The sequence below is a fragment of the Esox lucius genome, chromosome 14, assembly GCF_011004845.1.
Source record: "Esox lucius isolate fEsoLuc1 chromosome 14, fEsoLuc1.pri, whole genome shotgun sequence".
NCBI lineage: Eukaryota > Metazoa > Chordata > Actinopteri > Esociformes > Esocidae > Esox > Esox lucius.
In genome coordinates, this window is record NC_047582.1 from 21,581,533 (window position 1) to 21,604,819 (window position 23,287).

Consider the following 23,287-nt stretch of genomic DNA (forward strand, 5'->3'; position numbering starts at 1 on the left):
ACTGGAGATAGATTTACAAGTAAAAAAAAAAAAAAAAAAAAACTTGCTTCATTATCATATTTTACAACTTGTATTCACTGGGTGAAATACAAAATTAACTAAGAAAAATAAAACCTTGTCAGCACCATTGCTTGCATCTCAACCCAGTCAATCCCTCCAGAATTTTTGAAAATGTGTATTGTTTTTTTACACCGCTTGAAACATGTTAAAACATCTTGTTGATGTAAAAGAAAAAAGAATATCCACCTTTTTTATTTTGCAGGTAGAGTATGCTAATACATTTACATATGGTACATAACTGTAAAGCGCTAACTTCCAACCAAAACCATATATGCACTTTATTCCTCAATTCCTCCTTAATGTTGGGCCATTTAATTGAAAACCAATGCTCAAATACACATAGTCCTCAATTTCCTGCAGAGAACAGTAGATTTAAAAAGTATTTGCCCCCCTTCATATTTTCTCAGTTATTGCATACTTCTGACAAAGAATATTGTCAACAAAATCCTAATATTAAATGCAACCTGGGTGAACAATGATAATTTGTGCAATGTATTTCATTTATTTAAAAGTTACGCACAACCCAAATTCACCTGGGTTAAAATGCAATTGCTCCCTTATACTTATAACTGGTTGCATCACCTAGTACATGCTATGACTGTAACCAAAATGCTTCCGGAACTTGTTGATCAACCTGTTAAATTGCTATAGGAATACTGGCCCACTGCCCACAGCAACATATTATTTTTTTTTGCATGAACTGCACATTCAAGAAGCAGCTGGAATAAATTTGGATGACTTGCCATCATTGAAGTAACCATGAATTAAGCTGCATCAGAGTAAGCTAATGGAGAACTCAAGGGGAAATACACATTTTGTTGTATTGGATCATGGAGATAAGGATTGCTATTTTATACATACCATGCTATTTGAACATATATAATGCATTTTACCACAATTAGAAAAATGTATATTACTAGCAAAAAACTAAATTTACAAATCATTTAAAAAATATTTTTAACTTTTATCTTTTTAGACTTTTCAAAATTAAAAGGATGGATGGGGTAAAGTGTATGAAGACTGAAGACTAGTAAGTGAATCAATTAACTAAAATTGTAAACTATGTTTTATGGGTGATTAAAATCTATTAAAAACCAATGGGAGTTTCCACAGGACATTTATACAGTGTTAAGTTAATAACAGGGGGAAACATCAGGATTTTGAAAAATAAGCTAATTTCAAATCAGGACATATTTTGATAATGACAATATGTGCTTAGAATTAACAATAATCTGGTGAAATGCATGTTTTTAACAGAACTAGACATATATGTCCTCAGAATAATCGTTTTTTGTAGAAGCATCATGGTTTGGTAACTCACTTGCTACAGACGTCTTACAACTGTTCTCATAAAAAACACCCAACTGGGATAAAACAGCAACACCATAGTCAAATACTTGTGAGAAGTAACATTTTAAAGTTTCACAATTGTTTAGCCAATGTCCAGACTTAATAACAAATATTTCTGTGTAAAAGGTAGTTTTGCACAGAACAGTGAGCCAAAAGACCTCCAAAGTAATGTTAGAGACAGAACTACAGGAAGCTTCTGATTGCATTAATTACAGTTAAAGGCATAAGAACTCACTACCCAATTGCATTTAAGGGGCAATTACTTTAACCTACAGGGAAATTGTTGAACTACATGTTTATGTAGTAAAACACACAATCTAATATTAGGTGCAAACATATAGAATCTAAAAGGGGGCAAAACTGTTTTCAATAAACCGTAGTTAATAGAAAAAAGATCAACGTGTAGAGGAAATTCATGACAGATATATCTGTCACTACTGTGTGGTCAAAAAAGACTATTTACTGAACAATGCCTACTTAACTCCAGCCCTAGGAACAGACCAGATGAGTGGTCAGTCTCCTAACGAATTCAAATTGGTAGTTCTCAGTGCACATGATTATTCTCCAAAGGCCTTTCCATAACCTAATATTTGATGTCCTGCATATTATACACTTAACTTGATGTAGAAAATCTGATTTAAATTCGGAATATTTTAATATAGTTTCAATTCAAGTCTCTTTCCGTTATTTATTTTAGCACAATTTTCCTGTAAAAATGCAAAATAAAAGTTGTCTATTAAAAACATAGGATAATGACTTAAGTCTCCTATCCTCTTTGCAATCAAAATATATGAGGTAAATAAATCAATTAACAAATTGTGCATGAACATTGTAAATGTCTATGGTATCAGGTGAGAGGGTAAGGGCACTCTCATGCTACAAATGCCTTTCACACTGTGCAAATGTTTTTCATGATAAACAACGTTGCTTAGTACAAACTTGATTCAGAAAAATGGCAGGGAAACACCATTACCCAGATTGCAACTGTCTAGGATAGAGCACAAAGCAGGTTTGAGAACTACAATTGGAACCAACAAAACAAGGGCCAGGCTCATAGCTGTGCGTTTTCCTCTCTATAAAAGTTGTTCATGGCACTTCAGACACAAATCAATCAGACTGTCTTCCTGTCCAATGTGTCCTGCACCGAGGGGGAGTTTCAGTAAAAGTTCAGAGTCTGTGCTGGTAAGAAGGTAATTGTAGAGCTGTATGATACATGAAGCATGGGGGTTTCTGCAGGTTTACTGTGGGTCTTAGTGGACTTGAAGGTTAATCGTGGTGATTGTTCCCCTGGGGGTAAAGGTGGGGCATCTGGGGACATGCGCAACAGGGACCGGAGGTTTCTATTTGGAAGGAATGGAGATGCTTCTCCGCTGGCCTGGAAGTCCTATTGGTGAGGATGTGGGTGGCTCAGGAAGGAGCGGTGGACGAGCTGGTGTCAGGGAGGGCACTAGGCTGTTGCTCCTGGGGCGAGCTGTCAGCCTGGCGCATGGCGATGGCTGCCGCTGAGTGCTTGCACTTGGGAGAGCCACACTCACAGCTGAAGTGCTTCCCCTTGATGTCCCAGAAATGGTCGCCGTAGTCAAAACTAAGACAGAAGGGTTGGGACAGAAAGAATGTTAACCTTAACACAAACTAAATGCTTTTCATTTTAAATGGAAGAAAAGGATGCTCTCCAAAAATTGACAAACAATTCCTGTTCATAGTGTAGGGAATCAATGTGCCATTTAAATCACTGCAACATCAGAGGCATAATTCTACACTGCCCCTTTAAATGGTTAAAATGCGAAGAGAAAGTACTGCTGGTTTTCATTCTATCCATCTTATCAGGAACTGATTTAGATCTGGGACACCATGTTAATTAATGAAAATGCTAAACAGAGATCTAGCCAAACTCATGGTGAAAACCCATGCTCTGCTGCTTCCATCCCCCCAAGAATATGCTGAAACACTAACAACAAACAATGGAGGAATGAGAAGCAGATTAAAACTAAGGGAGATATATTTACAACAGTATTGTCATTTGAAATCAATGTTTGGTCATATGTCACCTACAACCTTCATAAACAATTATTATTCCTATAACTTACATTAAACATATTAATTAGAATGTTGATGTGAAAAAAACAAGTTGACATGAAATGAGGTTCATCAAAGCTGGGCCATTAAAGTGAAAAAGCCAACTAAAAAAGGTAGCACGATTAAACAATTCACAATTAACCAAATCATGACCAATTCAATATGCTAAACAAGACAAGTCATAACTTGTACTTGTGCCAAGAGACACATATAATCTGACTCACCCCAGCTCTTCCCCAGCCTTTATGGTCTCGCAGGCAAAGAAGGCGATATGGGGAAAGCGCAAGTCCTGGTGCGTCGTGAACACCCGGCAGGGGAACAGGTTTGGCTCACACATGTGGTTGATGAACCGGCTGATGTTGCCATAGAAACGGGAGTCAATGCAGTACACGTCACCCACCTGCGACCAAACAACACACAGTAAGTGCATCGTTACAGAATAAAACATGCTGTGTGCCATACTGATGCCATACTGAGTAACAACAAGACAATTGTCAGAAGAACAGGAGTGTTTTAGAAACAACACCCGGTAAAGCCTTGGGACAGGAATAAAATGTGATTAAAACCTGTCCGCACTGCACATTCTCCCACAATTAGAGCTGCCTGATTTAGGACGGCTATTAACATTTGGATTTGATCTGAAGTTCCTTTATGTTAGGTTTCACAGGGAGAATGGCAACATTGATCCCCACCTTGCTGTCTAGGTTGAACAGGTAGGAGTCGTTTTCCCTGACATCTGCCTCTGCATCAGATATGATCTCCCCAACGTACCTGTGAAAAGGAAGTGTGGTCAGGAACCCATCAGCACCACAACTAACAAAGTAGCCAAACTAAGATTTATGAAAGAGGCAAGTATGGGACTCACTCGCACACAAACGTCCCCTGGGGAATTTCCTGCAGTGTCCTGACTCCCCAGCCCATCCGTCTGGTCCGGAACAACTGGAGCCGCACCCTGAGGAAAAGCAAATGGTGTCAGGATGCATGCTTTCACAACACACTCACCTCTCAAACATGCACTCCCAATGAATGACTGCTGGTGAGGCTCCATGCGGTACCTCAGTCCATTCTGCACCACACGGTTCTTGCAGTTTCTCCAGCAGGAGCAGGCATGGTTACACTCAAAGATGAGGGGTGGTTCATCACAGCAGAACTCAGGGAGCAGACGACCATCCTGCCAAGTCACAGAACAGCCATGACAATGGTGCACAAACAGCACTTTGTCAACAACAGTGATACTGAAGTGTTCAGCCTTACTTTGTCATACCAACAGCGTAGGCTCAGCTGGCCACACATGCAGCTGCTCGATGAACAGTCGTCTTTACACACACAGTACTGCGGGAAGCAGAGAGGAACAATATGGTAATTTTATCTTACAAGTCGTGATAAGCCTATAAGCATGATACTAACCACTATATAGTGACATTACCCACCTGTAAGTACGATACTAACCACTATATAGTGACATTACCCACCTGTAAGTACGATACTAACCACTATATAGTGACATTACCCACCTGTAAGTACGATACAAACCACTATATAGTGACATTACCCACCAGAAAGTATGATACTAACCACTATATAGTGACATCACCCACCTGTAAGTGTGTAATGTTCTTGTCTATGTTCATGGGGGAGGTGACACAGTTGGCTGGTACATATTTGTAGTTGTCCGGACAGGGCTCACAGTCCACAGAGTTGACACAGGGGACAGGAACTCTCTCATAACCTCGGGCAATGTCTCTGTAGAGTGGAGGAAGACGGAGATTAAGCTTTATGTCTCAGTGGGCACACAGTGTTATGACAATTACACTATCAAATCAGGGCATGACTGGAGCAGTCACAAAATGACCAAAATACTTAGAAGTGGGAGAGGAAAATGCACAGTATAGGAATGAGTAGAAAGGGAACAGTGTCACCAGTAACCTTTTGGAATATTTGGGCAAACAAAACATTGCAATAAATCGTATTCTCTAAAAGTGTTAAAAATATTCCGAAAACATTTATACAGATAAAACAACAATAAATTAACAAAAAGAAAATACGTATTATCCCGTTTTGCTTAGCTACGTTGAACAAAATCAATATGTAAATATTCCTAAAAGGGATGTATTGTTAGAAAAGCTCATTGTCATGAAAAAGTCTGTCAAAAAGACTGCCTAATGAATTAATTAGAGGTAATTTAATGAATGCTAATTGGGCAAAATAGGCGAAGACTTTTTGACAAGGATTTTCCTGATGGATACTATAACAGAGGTTTTCCTGACTGATTGATGGCGCAGGTTTTCTTGATGGTTGACAGACGTTTCCCTGATTAAGAGAGGTTTTTCCTGACTCATACTTCTTTTATAGGCAGATAATCTCTGTAACTAACACTCCCAACTACAGGTGGATCCAAGCATTATGTTTTGGGTGCTGTACTTCCTGTGTCCTAACAACACAACATTTCTGTGTACATCAACTTGCATCTACAATCATAAAACAAAACATGGCAACAAAGAAAAAAAGAACTGACCCCTGTTAAAAAGTCTGCATGCCCTTAGTTCTTAATAGTGTCTAATGCCCCCTTTAGCATCAATGACAGTGTGCAGTCTTTTGTAACAGTTGTCTATGAGGCCCCGAATTCTTGCAGGTGGTATATCTGCTAACCCATTCGTCATGTTAAAATGCCTCCAGGTCATGCAAAGTCATTGGACATCGTGCCTGAACCGCATGTTGGAGATCTCCCCAGAGTGGCTTGATGATATTGAGGTCAGGAGACTGTGATGGCAACTCCAGAACCTTCACCTTTTTCTGCTGTAACCACTGGAGGGTCAATTTTGCCTTGTGCTTAGGGTCATTGTCTTGCTGGAAAGTCCAAGAGTGCCCCACGCACAGCTTTCGTGCAGAAGAATGCATATTGTGTGTCGGTATTTTCTGATAACATGCTGCATTCATCTTGCCATCAATCTTCACAAGATTTTGTTCAAGTATCGTTGTATTCTGCTCCTTGAAAACAACCACGCTGTCTTTTTCCAGAGCAGCCTATATATCTCCTGAGATTACCTGTGGGTTTTTCTTTGTATCCCGAACAATTCTTCCGGCATTTTTTGCTGAAATCTTTCTTGGTCTACCTGACCTTGGCTTGATATCAAGAGATCCCTGAATTTTCCACTTCTTAATAAGTGATTGAACAGTACTGACTGGCATTTGCAAGGTTTGGATATCCTTTTATATCCTTTTCCATCTTTGTAAAGTTCCATTACCTTGTTACACAGGTCTTTTGACAGTTCTTTTCTGCTCCCCATGGCTCGGTATTTAGCCTGCCCAGTGCATCCATGTGAGAGCTAACATACTCAATTACCATTTATACACAGACACTAATTGCAATTTAAAAAGCCACATGTGTGTAAAATTCACCTTTAATTGCCATTTTCACCAAAACATTCAAGGTTATGTAAACTTTTGATCAGGGCTATTTGGGTGATTTCTGTTATCATTATGATCCAAAAAGGAGCCAAACAACTATGTGATAATAAATGGCTTCATACGATCACTATCCTTAAATAAAAGACAGTTTTTTCCTCATGATCAGTCATATTTTCAATCAATGCCAAAATTACACAATTTCTGCCAGGGTATGCAAACTTATGAGAACAACTGTACACTAATGTATCCCATGTATCTAGATACAAATCTAATAATCACCTAAAAGAAGAATGCCCTTGTGCCCGTAACGTTGACAGTTTAATTTTAGTACTGAAGCATCAGAGACTGTGGTACTCTTCAAGGTTCCACATGAGATGTATTTGGCAGTGTAGTTGCTTGAATTTGATGTAGATATGCTGCACAAAACATTCAAAAGACAAAAGAAAGCCTTTTGAAAAAACATTATTTTCATGCATAATCACTAGTTGCGCATTTGAAGAGACAGACTTGCTCTTTCTGTTGTTTCAGTATTGCTCCCCTCCTGTTCCTTTGCATTGACATGCATGCAGAGACCTCCAAGACATTAGATCGCTGTGTGGTTTATTGTCGGGGAGGTTTGAAGCTTTTATTTTGGTTTGTCCAGCCACTGCTGTTCATGGCTCGTGTACACAACTACAGAGCAAAATCAAATCTTTAAAATGGAAGTTCAACCATAACAACTGTGTGGATGATGCTTCAATATAGTAACAGTAAGTGTGAAATCAGGTTTAAAATGCAACATGTACCTGTTGAGGACCTTCTCCCCCTGTGTATTGCTCTTGGCCTCCTTAATCCTCCTGTTAGTCTGAAGAGTGAGCCACACCCTGGAGCTGTGGCTGCAGCAGTCCGGCGGCATCTCCCCCTCACGGTTCTTCAGGGTGACATCTGCCCCACTAGACAAGAAGAGCCTGAGGGACCACAGAGCAGAGTCTCTCAAACATTTTACATTGGGTTACCATCATTTTACCAGGCAGGTCAGTTAAGAACAATACTATTTACAATAGTCCAGTGGGACAGGGAGTACTGATTTAAAAAAGTATAAAACAAGACAGACAGTACACAGTTGGCAACACACAACAACAACACAGGTACATCAACCAAATCTAGATCAACAGACAGCCAAAACAGAAACCTATGACAACAACACAAGACAAAAGCAATAATAAGAGCAGGCACTTGCGCATTTTACAGAGTTGGAGACAGAGAACCTGAAGGCTGGGACACAGACATTGATTCCAAGCTTAATGGGCTAAAACAGAAATCTCACAAAACCCTTTTCAATTTGGTGAAGGCGTATGTTGTGGCGTACGTTATGTAAAATATCACTTTTCACCATGATTTAACACAACCAAGTGGTCCATATCTGAAATCAGGAAAACATGTAGCAACGAGTCATCTCTATATTGTTCTCATTATGGTTTCTTGTGCAGGAGAATGACACACTATTGAATTTCATAAAGGTTTAAAATCATGTACCTGCACTCTAAATCACCAAATCAGCCAATCAATTTAATAGAATGGCATGGACATAGTTGTATAAAAAACATGATTATATTAAGAAGACAAAGCATTGATTTAGTTGAAACATCCTCACTGTGTCTCCATGGTGCTTGCAGACTCAGGCACACTGCCATAGCACCGGGATACTCACAGATTTCAGCTAAACATGTCATCTCTTACTGTATTTCTTTAATAAAGTATAAAAAACAAATACACAACATGTTCTCATTGGTTGTTTAACAATGTAAATGAGAAATGGTTTTGTATGGATGAGACACTCATCCATCCACAGCACATTACCTTTGGGTTAAAGGAGTCAAGAACAGGTTATGGACAGAGAAGGTCTGCTAAACATTTTCACGACTGTTTAACTGTAACACTGTAGATGGATAAGTCTTGATATGGTTGTAACCTTGATTACAACATAAGAAGCTACAGCCATATCACAGTCATTTTCCATCAACCTCTACTCACGTGACACATTCAAGCCTGTTCTCCCGTGCAGCAATGTGCAGAGGTGAGTCTCCATGGATGTTAACAGCGTGTAGGTCACACTTGGCCTCTAGGAGAAGCTCTGCAATCTCCACACTGCCAGAGAACGCTGCCCAGTGGAGACAGATGTTCTCCTCCTAAAAAAACACAACAAATGGTAAGCAAATACACTAAATTTATAGACACAACAAAGTAGGGCTTAATTAAAATCCTGTTAAAATCCTAATCATGACATGTAATACTCATTATCATGCTATTATTTGAAATATCTTTCTTTCGCCAGCTGTTTCCCACATTCATTGAAATGAGCTACAAAAGCTGTATTGCAAGTAGAAACTATCTTTAAAAAAAAACACTAAGTTGAGTACTGTCGCGCTAGCATCGATTTTTTGACTGCATACTGACGAAACAGCTGGCTAGTGATGGCCATTCGAGGCTTCATTACCATTCTTCTAGCAGCAGGATATTATGCTAGCAGCGCTAACTCAGATTTTAATTTTCAAAATAAAAGCCATCATTGAAATATATAGGGCAACAATATAATAGTCTTTCCATTTTATGTTTAATGTCAATTCCAATGTTATTCTTGTATGTTCTTTTTCACATACTAGACTTAACTATAATGCCTTACACATTTCAATTATGGCTTTTATTGTGATAAAAATCTGAGTGCAGCCAGGATAATATCCTGCTGCTAAAATAATGCTAATGAAGCCTTGAATGGCCATCACTAGAGCTGGCGGAATTCGGTGACTTCAAACTGGCACTATACAAACTATTTTCTGTAGCCACTACACACCGCCTCCGTTATTCAGCAATTATGTCATTGGTAGCCAGCGAATGCTAAATGGTTGTTCCAGGTGGTCAAAGTTACGCCGAAAAAGCGCAGACTGATACTAATGAGAACAAAACAGATCGGTAAATACAGGACGTATCAGTTCAGTTGAAAATGAGACGTATATATAAAAAATGAAAAGATAATTTGGAGGAATAAAACATTGATAGGTTGTCTGAGATTAACAACACCACTAGTCAGGTTTTGAATCTAGGTCGAACTAGCCCTTCAACAATTTGTTCTGCAGGATATCATGACCCAGGATGCCTCAAACTACTGACCTTATCCCTGATGTTGATATCAGCACCTTTACTGAGCAGCAGCTTCACTTGGTTCAGGTGTTTGTACTCAGTTGCCCAGATCATGGCTGTCCAACCGCCGTCATCCTGGAGAGGGTTACACATCACAGCTTCAAGCTACAGTTTTATAGCAACAAGGTATAGCTACAAGATTGTTTCACTTCAGTTAGAGCGCAAGAGAAAACCATTAGGACCCAATGTTGAGTGGACGAGGGCAGAACACCCACAAAGAGGACAATGACCCAAGTATGGAAAGGTCACAGCATACAATAAGGCCAGAGGAACATAAAACTGGATAGAACTCCTTAGTTCAAACGAAGGAACTATAGTATCAAAACTCAATAACAAAAGCCATCCTAAAAGATAACCTTCTTGAGGGAATAAAAACATGATGGTGCCGAATTACAGTCATGCTCAATCAATATTGTTTTCATTGGTTTATGACTGGAAAGAACAGACTGTACCTGACAATTGATGTCTATGTGTCCTGTAGAGAGGAGATGCTCCACAATGTTGTAATGGCCAATCTTTGCAGCTAGGTGGAGACAAGTGAACCCCTCCACATCCTGAAGAACAGAGGGTAGTCAATAGGCTTGGATGGGTTACGGTATATACTGTGTATCCCGGGATGTTTAGAAATTGATACAGAAGCGGTTTTAATATCATCAATACTGTTTTAATAATCTGAATATTTATTTAGCATTGCAATATAAATACCTACAGTCAACTTCTGCAATACAATAAGAATAAAATAAATTATGTCAAATATTTTGAAGCTTAAACAGTACCAGAACAGCTGAGCCTGATAATGTCTTATGCGTGTTGTTTGAAATCACCAAAGGCACAAATCAGGAGATGGCGGTGAGTAATTTGGTTGAGCTTGTTAATTGCTCAAGTAAGTGGCTGAATGAATGAGACATGGCATCATAGTGTTAGCTTTCTGCTGGGGTTAGCTTTCTGCTGGGTTTTGACCTATGGATAAATTCTCCGTACACTGCAGGTCTAGTGTTTTGGCCCGCTGTGCACCAGCCTTTGTGAAACACTGGCCTGTGCACCCTCACAGATAGTTACCACAGATACCCGCTGCTCTCCTTCAGTTGCTGGTTAATTTCCAACCTTGCCAAAAATGACATTTGGTAGCCAGCTACTTCCTATATTTGTATAACTGGATTACCTGTCATCGCAATTAGTTTGTTTAGGGTTAAAAGCAATACTAGCCAAGACAGTTTCCAGTGAATCGCTGTTAATCATTCTGATACTGTTAGCATTCTGGAAATGGGCACCCATTTGCCTCTTTTTGTTATTCTTGTTGTGAACATCATTACCAAGAACTAAAATCTAAATGGCTCTTCATCAGCCAATCCATTCCCCCCATGGAAGTTTGATAAAACATCTTTAGAAGATGACGTGTAAATGATATTGCGGTGAAAGGGGTTTGTCCTCAAACCTTGTGACTGGCGATGGCTCCTGCACTAAGTAGGTAGCGGACTGTATCGAGGTGGTTGTTCTCACAGGCCTCCATCAGCGGAGTACGCTGATCCTCATCACAGATGTCCAGGTTAGCCCCCGACTGGTAGGAAGAGATGGAAATCAATGCAAATGGATTGATGCAATCTAATAATCAAGACTATGGAAATGTTCAACATTGATGGCAGTAAACCCATGATGTCCATAGTCCATTCTGAAAGTCCACAGTCCATTCTGAAAGTCCACCTGATTCACAATGTACTCCATCAGTCATCCACCCCTGAGAGGAACCCTAGTCAAGCCTCACCTGGACCAGCAGGTGACAGATCTCTTGGTGGCCTGCCTCAGCTGCCACATGGAGGGGGGTTCGTCTGCTCTGGCTCTCCATCTTGAAGTTAGGGTCAATCCCGTCCACTAGCGGCCAAAGACCCATACAAACAACAATGCATTGCAAAAACCAGCAAAACAAGTTCTAAGGAACATTGTCAGACAATGAGGCACATCCCATACCTAGCATGAGCAGGACCTTCTGTAGCTCCCCCTGTTTGGCAGAGAGGAACAGCTGCTTGGGGTGAAACCGTAGCTTCTTGGGCCTAAAGCCAGACATAAAAATGAGATGTAGAGAAGATCAGTCAAATAAAAGGGTTTCTCTTTAAACCAACAGAAAGTTGTTAAACCTTCCACCACCCCGCTCATTGGTTGCATCTAACGTCCAGGTTAAGTGAGTAGCTTGAAAAGAAGGCTTGACAGGAAATGTATCATGTCTTGATCATTTGACTTCCCTCAGCCAGCTGTGATAAGACCAGGTTGTAACTTCTGACCACAAAATAGGGAGAAAAAGGGAGTAACATTTGAGCAAGACAAAAACATTATCCGATAAATCCAGTCCTCTCTTTTTTAACTGGTATGTGTTAAAAGAAGGTGGCTGGCTTTCTATCACTGTAAAACTGACGCTGCAGAAAATGGAATCCCAACATTGAAATGGAATTCAACCAGATTCCAAAATGCATTGAACATAGTAGGGGAATCCATTGCATGTCTTGAAAATGTTCTAAAACCTCATAGATATTAGTAGCTATAGTGATCAAATACGGGATAACAGCAGCAGAACACTGATCAGCTACTTATGGAGTAGTGTGACCTGAGGATTGTAAAGTAATGTGAAAGTATTATCTTGCTAGAAGAACAATAAAAACAAAAAAAAGGCACAGTCCCCAACGTGTTTAACGTCAGAGAACACCTGAAAACCAGAGGTTTTGGAAATCCGACGATTAACGAGCTGAAAGGGAGACTGGGGTGAAGTGCATTGACTCGAGCGGAGCAGCCCTTTTCAACCTCTCAACCCTGGCACGGCAGCGCGTCTTACTTCTCAGTGTCCAGTGCCAGGAGGATGCTCTCTAATGTCTCTTTAGGGGCGGCGCCCACTCCGGTTCCCATCCCAATGCCCACAGCCGGATGTAGTACTCCAGTTCTGGAGCCCCCTGGGAAGGTGGTGTCCAGCGTTTGCCCAGGATGGACGGAGTGAGAGCTGTCTGCTCGGCCACTTAAATCACCTTCCACAGAATGGGACAGACTGAAACATACAAAGAAAGGTGGTCAGTGCCTGCTGACTACTACAATGGAGTAGACAATGTAGAGGGGTACTTTCAGAAGTATATTGACACACAACCCGAACAAATCTAAGAGCACCATTCCTGGTTGTAAAGCCGGTGCTACAGGAAGTTAACATACACACTATTCATTTAAGTTGATATACATACATATATATATACATACGTATGTAAAATATTGACAGTTAATGTGCCCATTTACAGATATACATAATTAGTATATCTGCTGGTGCGCCTTCTTTGCAATGACTCTCTCCAACCTGAGACTGCAGGAGATGATTGATGCTAAGGATTTAATGAATTTTGCTGAGCTAACAGACATGCCCTCAAGTACAAGGCCTGGGGGATCCTGAAGTAATTCCCCACCTGTGCAGTCTTTTCTGGTCCAAGTTGTTTTGACTGCACAAGGCTGCCAGCTGTTCAACCTGTCCACATTATCTGGACTTATACTGTCCACATACTGAAGTGACAGACCAGAGCGGTTTTGACAGACGTGTTGTTTGGAGGTACAGTAGTTGGTTTAGAGTGGGTAGAGGTACGGTGAGAGCACACATCTTTGCAGAGCTGCATTGTTGAGGAATACAAAGTCTGAATTGTGTTGCGTCCTGTTGGTCAGGAAGTTAGTGATCCACTGATAGTGAGCTGAAAACGTTGAAATGGAAGAATTTGTGCAGTAGTAGGGGATGATGGTTTTGAAATTCCGGTAACTGTGTCCTAGGTAGATTTTGGTGTCCATGCTGATAGCATCAAATAGCATTTGGGGTAGGTAGGCATCAGTGATGGTTGGAGAAATGGCAAGTCTAAGTTATCAAATGAATCAGGTGGGTGCCAAAGGCCTTTAGTCATTCAGACAGCACACTTGTTTTTTGGGGAAAAACTGGAACAATAATGTAGGATTTGAAACAGGTAGGAACATTGCTCTAGTGACATACCAAATATGCCTTGGAAAACATGAGACCTGGTCAGCACAGTGTTCAAGTGTGGCTGGAGAGAGATTCCTTCCCGGGTGACAGCAGATATTGTTTGACTTCCTGTTCTGTGAGGAGGGGTGTGAAAGGGGTTCTCCCTAAAAATACCTGAGCAGTACCTTATGCTGCTCGTCACACAAAGAGCAGTGTGCTTAATCCATGATACATACGTGATCTTAGCATGAGCACTGAGGTATTTTATAGCTTGATGGCACCAATAGAAAAATAGCTGTTGTACATTAACAATTTAACATTAACAAAAAATTTAATTTAGAAATTATACAAAAATGAATTTGAATGAGTGACGGCCTGAGTACCGGATTCTGGCCCATTCCTCCATGCAGATCTCCTCTAGAGCAGTGATGTTTTGGGGCTGTCGCTGGGCAACACAGACTTTCAACACCCTCCAAAGATTTTCTATGGGGTTGAGATCTATTGACTGGCTAGGCCAGTCCAGGACCTTGAGATGCTTCTTACGAAGCCACTCCTTCATTGCCCAGGCAGTGTGTTTGGGATCATTGTCATGCTGAAAGACCCAGCCACGTTTCATCTTCAAAGCCATTGCTGATGGAAGGAGGTTTTCACTCAAAATCTCATGATATATGGCCCCATTCATTCTTTCCTTTACACGGATCAGTCGTCCTGGTCCCTTTGCAGAAAAACAGCCCCAAAGCATGATGTTTCCACCCCCATGCTTCACAGTGGGTATGGTGTTCTTTGGATGCAACTCGGCATTCTTTCTTCTCCAAACACGACGAGTTGATTATTTACCAAAAAGTAATATTTTGGTTTCATCTGACCATATGACATTCTCCCAATCCTCTTCTGGACCATCCAAATGCTCTCTAGCAAACCTCAGACGGGCCTGGACATGTACTGGCTTAAGCAGGGGGACACGTCTGGCACTGCAGGATTTGAGTCCCTGGCGGCGTAGTGTGTTACAGATGGTAGCCTTTGTTACTTTGGTCCCAGCTCTCTGCAGGTCATTCACTAGGTCCCCCTGTGTGGTTCTGGGATTTTTGCTCACCGTTCTTGTGATAATTTTGACCCCACGGGGTGAGATCTTGCGTGGAGCCCCGGATCGAGGGAGATTCATCATTGATCTTGTATGTCTTCCATTTTCTTATAATTGCTCCCACAGTTAATTTCTTCACACCAAGCTGCTTACCTATTGCAGATTCAGTCTTCCCAGCCTGGTGCAGGTCTACAATTTTGTTTCTGGTTTCCTTTGACAGCTCTTTGGTCTTGGCCATAGTGGAGTTTGGAGTGTGACTGTTTGAGGTTGTGGACAGGTGTCTTTTATACTGATAACAAGTTCAAACAGGTGTCATTAATACAGGTAACGAGTGGAGGACAGAGGAGCCTTTTAAAGAAGTTACAGGTCTGTGAGAGCCAGAAATCTTGCTTGTTTGTAGGTGACCAAATACTTATTTTACAGAGGAATTTACCAATGAATTCATAAAAAAATCCTACAATGTGATTTTCTGGATTTTTTTTTCTCATTTAGTTTCTCATAGTTGAAGTGTACCTATGATGAACATTACAGGCCTCTCTCATCAAGTGGGAGAACTTGCACAATTGGTGGCTGACTAAATACCTTTTTGTCAGTAGATATTCAAGTAACTCAACACCACCGGTCTTTGTCAAAGAGATTCTAGCTGTTGTCCCTAATGACTTTCCAGACAGGAGAAACATAACCATTCATGAATTGCCTTTCCAGCCTTGCTCCGTACATGTATTTTGCAGACGTAATTTTGTTTTTGATGGGATGCAGATTTCTTTACAAAATGACCATGAACAACACCCAACAGTATGTGAACATACCCTCCAGTGGTGGTGTCAGCCCGGCCTTCTGTGACCATAGGCGTGGCAGGGCTGTGTGCAGTGTTTGTGGCCGGCACTGTGGAAGTGGTGTCGGCTTTGGCGATGGTGACCTCTTTGGCCTTGCTGGCTTCTTCTCCACAGTGTGGACAGAAGGTCTGGCCTTTCAGCACAGAGGCACAGGCTCGGTGGAAACGATGGGAGATGTTGACGTCTGGCTGGCACTCCATAAAGGTGCCCTACAATCCAAACACAGAGCAAGATGAGTAAAGCAATTGGAAAACACCAGTATTTTAGACATCCGGTCATTACAGAATTAATCAAGTAGAGCCAAAGCTTTTGCCTAAGCACTTTAATTAGGACCCCTTTCCTGGTTCTCCTAAATAAGAAACTTCCCCCTGAATTAGAATGCAGTGTTTGCCCGTTCCCACCACTCGGTGGTCCCAGTACTCACGGCCCTGCAAAAGAAGCCACAGCCGGGGCAGCACTGGTGCTTAACCATGCCGGCCCGGTGGTCCTCACACAGCACCAGCAGTTGCACCGAGTTCGAGGGTCGCATCATCTCATGCTTCAGAACCGCACTCTGACACTGAGTCAGCTGTATGGAGAAGGGAAGGGTGTAGAATCAGAATGTTGCAAAAGACATCAGGAGAGAATGTGGACATACGGAATTGAGCACATGTAGAAATACCTGTCGGTCGACGCTCTCTGTGGCCATGCACTTCCGGTCAGCCAGGGTGAGAATCTCCCGGCTCTTGGGAGTCTCAATGCGACAGCTGCAGAGGGGAAGCTCCTGAACCATGTCCGCCTCCACAACCCCCACAGTCCCAGATATTCCTGCAGACAGGACCATGCATTCAACTTAGCTTATCCAATTGTATATCAGTGTAACTTACAAAATACAGTATAGAGATTGATTAATAAAGACATAAACACGCTGCAAGTGATCCTTCTTTATATTTCTCAGACACCAGGAGCTGCTTAGTGTGGCTCTGATGAGACATCTGTTCACTTAGGGAGAGACCGTGCTTCAAGGTCAAGACCCCTTGCCTACAGAGTTCAAATAGGGGGAAAGGGTACATTTGTTACTTCCCAATAAGCGAAGGCCCACACTAACCAGTGTGCTGTGACGAAAGCAGCTCCTCCTGCGCTTTGAGGTTGAGTGAGTCTAGGGGAACCTCTGTGTACTCCTTAGCAAGGCTTGCCTGGGGCCCGATGCCTGAAAGAAGGACATATGGGTAGCAAAGGGAGAAAAACATCATAGGGCTATCCACTATATTCTTCCAGAAGGCAAAAATACCTGTCCCAGGGAGTCCCTCAGTCTTGGGCTTGAGCTTCCTTTTCCGTTTCCTGGATGGCCGGAGCCAGGCATCGTCTCCCTTTGCTTTCTTTTTCAACCTCTTCTTCATGCTGGATTCTGAGCTCTTTTTTAAAAGCAGAGAAATTGTAAAGTTATACTATCTACATGAAAATGCACAGGTCACTCGGAGGGAACAGACCCACTCAGGAAGTTGTGCTTTGCAAATGTCTTGAATGAGAAGAATACAAGTGGATGTTGGTCAAACTAGCAGACTCAAAGACAGGAAAACTGCCTATGGTTTTGTGAGTACCATGTCTGACTCATTCCCTTCTTCTTCCCCTTCATCTTCAGCTGATTCCTCAGAGTCAACCTCCTCTCCAGGATCCCCCTGAACAGACAAGTATCAAACAACAATGTCAGACATTTGGCTATGTAAAGGGGTTGCAAATTAAGGTGATAGAAACCACCCTTTAGGTTAGGTATAGACAAATTAGACAATAACGTTAATGAGTTTGTACCTGAAGGGCTGGGCCAGATGTTTGACACTTCTCCTGACCTGCAGGAACGCCTTCCTCTTCGCCATGCTCCTCATCTTCCTCCCACTCCTCTCCATCCTCCCACTCTTCCTCCTCTGACTTGTTCTCCACCCTTTCCCCGTTCACGTGTGCTACCTCCTTAGGCTACGAGGAGGAGCAGAGTAATATTACAACAGGATGCTGTTATAGCTACAAGTCCTATATATATATATATATATATTTTTTTTTTTTTACATTTATTCCAAATATACCATCCAACCGTACCGCTTCTTATCACACTGCTCGTTTAACCAGGAAGTTAGCCAAACCAATGCATCTGAGGAGAACGCTCCTTTGACTATCAACCTCAGTCTGGCCTGATGACGCTGGGCCAATGTGAACTGTCCTTAAGGGATGCCGGGTCCAGGTGGCTTTGACACATCAGCAATATGATGCAGAGACTTAGACCGACACGCCCTCAGGAGAAAAAGTCCATTCATTCTACAACAGTTAAGATATTTAGTGGAGGAGACATGAGACCTTTGCGCTTTGAGTTGATGGCTGAAGTTGACTAAACATTTCCAGCACCGTCCGCTGCCTCAGCACTTTGTTTTTTTTCTTGGGTACCAAGCTGTATGTTCCCATCTTCCTTTTCTTCTTCCTTGAAGCTGACACTGCTGGAAGAGTGCTCAGTTGAGCTCAAGAAGTCATAAACCTCTTACACTACATCATTGTAAAACAAAGCTTTTATTCATAATGCCCTGGCTTTTTCAGCCTGGAAACAATCAAAAAGCCTTCAGTAAGCAAAGCATTTTCATTATATCACTGCATGTCCCTTGTTGGGTGGTTGGACTGTGATTATCATTCGTGTGGAGGACTCTGACCTGTCTGGGATTTAGCTGTGGCGGCAGGCGGCACATCGTTTTGGCTCTGAAGTAACTGGTTCTGTGAAGGGGACATCTGGGTCTTCACCTTCTCCTCTGGTCCATTTTGACTCTCCTCTTCTGAACAGTTTGGTTCCTTTAATTCCCTGTTTAGAAGCTACGGGGTAAAATAAAGAAAGCGAGTCAATCAGATTTTGGCTAAAGCTTTTATAGAACTTCTCAATTAATGCCCAGTGTGGACTATCAAACAAAGGCCAAAAATTGACTACCTCTTTACTAGTCTAGTACTAGTTACCTTTAGCGTCTGGATGGACGCTGGCCTGGACATGGTTTTGCGGGCTCTGTGTATGGCGTTAGACCGCGGGGAGGGGCTGGGGGAGTGGCTTGGCGATGTGCCGTTTTTTATCTCTGGGTCTGAGCCCCCTTGTCCTGACAGCGACTCGGCACACTGGATGTCAGTCCTTAGTGATTCCAGACTGTGCGCGTGACCAGCTGTCGATGATGGGAACATTTTGGCGGTGTGTCCCACAACGGTGGTGCCCGAGGGGGACCAGTTAGTCCTGTGTGGGGCAGCTGCCAAGCCGGGCCCCGTCGAAGCCCCTCCCTCCTGCTGCTGCTTGCTGAGGATATATCCATTACTTCCGGTGGTGGAACCGTGAGGCGGGTCCATCTCCAACATCCCATTCTGTGTGACCACCTGTGAGTCGTTGTCCTGGGAAACAAGGGCGGCGGGGCTCCGGTGTCCGTTCCCCACCTCAGTGCTCTCAGTGATCCTGCTCAGCTCCTCCTCTACTCGGGGGGAGGATACCAACCTGGCAGCTAACTCATTGTCTCTTGACGTATCTGTAACAGGTGGTCAGTCAATTTCAGTGTGATTTTATGGTAGCCAAAATCATCAGAGGACATAGTTACTTTAAAAGTCTTAGCATGTGTGTCTGTTATACTAGGAATGCCCAGATGATTTTAAGGATAAACTCACCGCTCTCTTCTCGGTCCCCAGGTGGCTCCAATCCCTCGTCCATGGACTCCCCTTTAACCACTCGGCCTTTGGCCAGACCTGTAGGCTGACCGCACATATACAAACTGATAACTACATGCCCAGCAACAATGCAGTTATATTCAGATAATGTAATAAAACCTTAAAACTTAAAAAACATGCTGTAGGAAAAACAATAAGATAGACTATGCTATTTAAAGAGGTCCCAGACCAATAAAGTACATACAATAATCTGACAAAAACACTTAGCCCACACATTCCAAATAATCCAAAACTTCAGGTAGCCCACTAGGCTTTATGAAACATATGATCCCTAGGGCTGAAACAGCCTACCACCCAGGGCAGGTGAAACCGTCACTACCAAAATCTCTAACAAAGCTACCAAATCCCCCCAAAAACACTGACAGGACAAACTGACACAAAACAGGAAGAAAGGCTTTTCTCTGCTCCTTCTATCTGGCTCTACTCATCAGGTACTAAACATCCCTCCCTGTGCTCTGCTCTGGTGCCATGTTTGGCCGAAGGCCTAGTAAGGGCTGCTGCTAAGTAAAGAGCTCTGCAGTAGGAATGGAATCAATTGGTATCTCCTCTGTCAGAGACCTGCATTCAGAAAGGCCTTACCTCGAATGTCTCAAACCTCCACAAGAGGCGTCTCATGCTCAACTGTTATATAACACTCCAGGTAGGTCCACCCAAAGACAATGTTACAGCAAAGCCATTCTAACAGCGTAGCGCAGGTCCAAATATCTCAGGTCAGCACCAGAAGCAAATCAAATCAACTATGATTTTACAGTAAAAGTCCTACAGGATAAAAAACAAATTCATAATCTGTCCCCCTATTGCATTGCTTCTGCGATCTAGTCTTCAGGGACGTATGCTTCTTAGCCCATCTCTTTCAATACAACCTAATGTAACCTTCCTTCAGAAGCACCAGACAACACAAACAAATAATAAAGACATAAGAAATCATGAACACAGAAACACTGAATAACATAAAATCACAAGACAGAAAAAAGGACACACGCAGATATGTCAGCAGATCCACCTTTTCAAACCAGAAGGTTTTCCAACCTGTATCAGCTACAGAATGTGTGAAGAGCCTGGCTCAGGAAAGTTAGCAGGTCAAAGGGTTTAGCAACGGAAATAAATTCACCATCTTCCCCTCCCCCTGACAACCCCTGCCCCGGACTTGTCGCAAAAGCTTTGCCTTCTGATTGGAAATCCACATCAAACACCTGCCTCTACAAGCACCACAAAATGTCTGCTCTTTTAGTGTCCTTCTCTCAGTCTCCACCAGGGGAGCTACTACACAGAGTTTTGGTGGATATATCCTAGCATTAGCCTTTTTCACCAGATGTCCATGGCAATCTCCCTCAGCGTTGCCTCAACTGCAGAACTGACCCCACCTCTTGGCACCCTGCCATGATCAGAAGCTGAAGGAAGCTGAAGCTACTGGATCTGTTAATGAGATGTCTCACGTCAATTTGTCCTTCAGGATAAGACTGGCCATTGCCTCTCAGAGCACAGACTCCTGAGCCTAGCTACTAGATTATAGGGTCTCTTAACAAGTTGTGGATTTGTGTGCATATCTGGCGGCTAAATGGAGCAGCCACAGGCATCTGACAGAGACATGGAGTTAAGGCTGATAACTGCAAAATCACCTTTAAAAAGGTGACTCAAACAATAAGCTTAGTCAATTTGTCAGAGATTTCAATAAGGAAACAAACTTGTCCACTAACCCTCCAGTGGATAGTCTTTGCCAGGTAAATGCATGTCCATTGCCACTCTGAAGAACCACAGTGATAACTCAGTGAAGTTACAGGCACATGCATTGGTACACTGGACACTCCCTGACCTGTTTACTATGAGAAATTCCTTACATTGAAAACACTGAAATCAAAGCCTATTTTCATGAAAGACCCCAACCACATAAAGTAGGCTGAACCTACCAACATCTAACAGATAGAAACCTTGCTTTTTCCAGTTACAGGGTGGATTGGGCTTGCTAATCTAAGAGAGACCCAAACAAGAAGCTAATAACTGACAGAGTCTGAGGCACCCAAAGAACACCAGGCAGGAAAAGAAGGTTTTCCAGAGTACAGATTTGAAGGTGTGTGGTTGACATACTTAAGGGTGGAGGGAAATCCTTTTGTGTTCCTTCATGGAATCAAGAAACCTTCACTAAACCGTGGTTCTATATGTCCTCTGTCCTCCCCCTAGTGGTTGAAAAAAGAACTTGCGCTTTGGAGAGAGAAAGTGAGGGGGAGGGGAGAGAAAGGGCTGTCTGCAGATCTCCGCCATTTCGTAACCAGATTGTTTACTGACAACGTGGCCAAAGCTGCATTTTTCCACTAGGTGGGGGACATGGGGCCAGGTTTTGCGTGGGTGGGGTAATGGAAGCTCAAAGGCAGATTCACCTACGGGATCTAATAAAGAATTAGCCCACATGACAAGAAAATAAAATCAGAATCACTCAAATAAATGCTGCATATTAGAAGCCTATCAAAAAATGATCAATGCCAAAAAATTATGAGATACTGTACAAATAAAACAATGAAACCAGGCCTATGATTGTTCTAACTGTGTCAAATAAAAAAGAATGTGCATCTGCCAAGCATGTCCACTAAAAATAAATGCAATGACTGTGGGGTCAGAACTGCCTCCAACTTTTAGAACATAGCTAGGCTAATATAATTAGCCGTGATGGTTCTGTCTTGAGTTGTGTCTGACTGCAGCTCCCTGAATTTGGCTAGTGTAGTTATTGAAAGGTTGTACAAGATTACAAAAATAAATGAACTACCTTAATGTAGTCTAGGGAACCAGACACGATCTAAACTGCTCAAGCCTAAACATAACAGTCATTAACTAGCTATTAAGCAAAGTCCATTAACATCTTCAACATGTTGCAGTCCGCAACAGAAAACAACTTTTTGGGATCATACACTGACATGAAGAAAATAAACGGTTACAACTATTCTTACAAAGCCATTATGAGTTTAAAATACCAACACCAACACACATAATAGCATACTGAAGACTGTGTGGGATAGCAATGAGGCTACTTCTGTCCTAAGCCAGAATATTGTACAGGATAATCATTCCTCTTTCTGCTTCTGTCCAATGTGTCTTTGATCATATGGGACATTTTCCCCAAATGTGCCTCCTTACCACTTTCCCAAAGGAGAGGACAGAACAGGAGAAAGAGAGAGGAAAAGAGGAGTGAAAAGAGGATGGATCCGAGTCCGGGAGTGCTTGCACGGCAGGAAGGGTGGAGCACCGTTCAACATTTCCAGGAAGTCAGACCTCTGCTCTGCATGCATTCATCTCTAGCCTACTGTAGCCAGCACCTTGTGTCCATGTTCTAAGCAGAACTAATGAGCCATTTTGCACAAGACGCAATCAATCCATTGAGATGTCCCAAACAGCAGGATCCCTAAAACACCTTGGCAAGGTAAACAAATGTCTAACCCCAGGCCCAGCTGAATACAGCGCATTGCTGCTACCCACTTCACCACAGGGTAATGGAGGCTTTCTGTCATAAGAAATGCTGCAATCAAAGCTCACATCAGCCTGAAAAGGCCTTGATTAGTGACCAAACTCTCAGTTCAAGTTCTCTATCATGGACTCTGAAGACTGTCTGCACCACCCAAGGGTCGGATAGCTGTT

The 23,287-nt window shown here is 42.3% G+C and overlaps 1 protein-coding gene across 4 annotated transcripts in view; it reads right to left on the reverse strand.

The window, feature by feature from the left end:
• Positions 1-236: 236 nt before the first annotated feature.
• The window catches only part of ehmt1b (euchromatic histone-lysine N-methyltransferase 1b), a 47,785-nt gene continuing 24,734 nt past the window's right edge, over positions 237-23,287 (reverse strand). For 3 of the 4 annotated variants that reach the window (XM_010877641.3, XM_010877638.3, XM_010877640.4), the window contains exons 2-27: positions 19,604-19,688; positions 18,920-19,467; positions 18,625-18,781; positions 18,281-18,417; positions 17,744-17,905; positions 17,536-17,613; positions 17,226-17,349; positions 17,043-17,144; positions 16,617-16,762; positions 16,380-16,523; positions 15,929-16,164; positions 12,893-13,099; positions 12,037-12,119; positions 11,834-11,940; positions 11,507-11,629; positions 10,524-10,625; positions 10,042-10,146; positions 8,908-9,062; positions 7,680-7,841; positions 5,085-5,229; positions 4,741-4,818; positions 4,542-4,657; positions 4,352-4,438; positions 4,179-4,257; positions 3,711-3,886; positions 237-2,995 (exon numbers count right to left, since the gene is read on the reverse strand). In XM_010877641.3, the coding sequence (XP_010875943.2) occupies positions 2,818-2,995; positions 3,711-3,886; positions 4,179-4,257; positions 4,352-4,438; positions 4,542-4,657; positions 4,741-4,818; positions 5,085-5,229; positions 7,680-7,841; positions 8,908-9,062; positions 10,042-10,146; positions 10,524-10,625; positions 11,507-11,629; positions 11,834-11,940; positions 12,037-12,119; positions 12,893-13,099; positions 15,929-16,164; positions 16,380-16,523; positions 16,617-16,762; positions 17,043-17,144; positions 17,226-17,349; positions 17,536-17,613; positions 17,744-17,905; positions 18,281-18,417; positions 18,625-18,781; positions 18,920-19,467; positions 19,604-19,688 (3,822 nt within the window). In that variant the 3' untranslated portion in view covers positions 237-2,817. The remainder of the gene's footprint in view (positions 2,996-3,710; positions 3,887-4,178; positions 4,258-4,351; positions 4,439-4,541; positions 4,658-4,740; positions 4,819-5,084; positions 5,230-7,679; positions 7,842-8,907; positions 9,063-10,041; positions 10,147-10,523; positions 10,626-11,506; positions 11,630-11,833; positions 11,941-12,036; positions 12,120-12,892; positions 13,100-15,928; positions 16,165-16,379; positions 16,524-16,616; positions 16,763-17,042; positions 17,145-17,225; positions 17,350-17,535; positions 17,614-17,743; positions 17,906-18,280; positions 18,418-18,624; positions 18,782-18,919; positions 19,468-19,603; positions 19,689-23,287) is intronic. The other variant, XM_034297032.1, reaches the window with a different exon arrangement.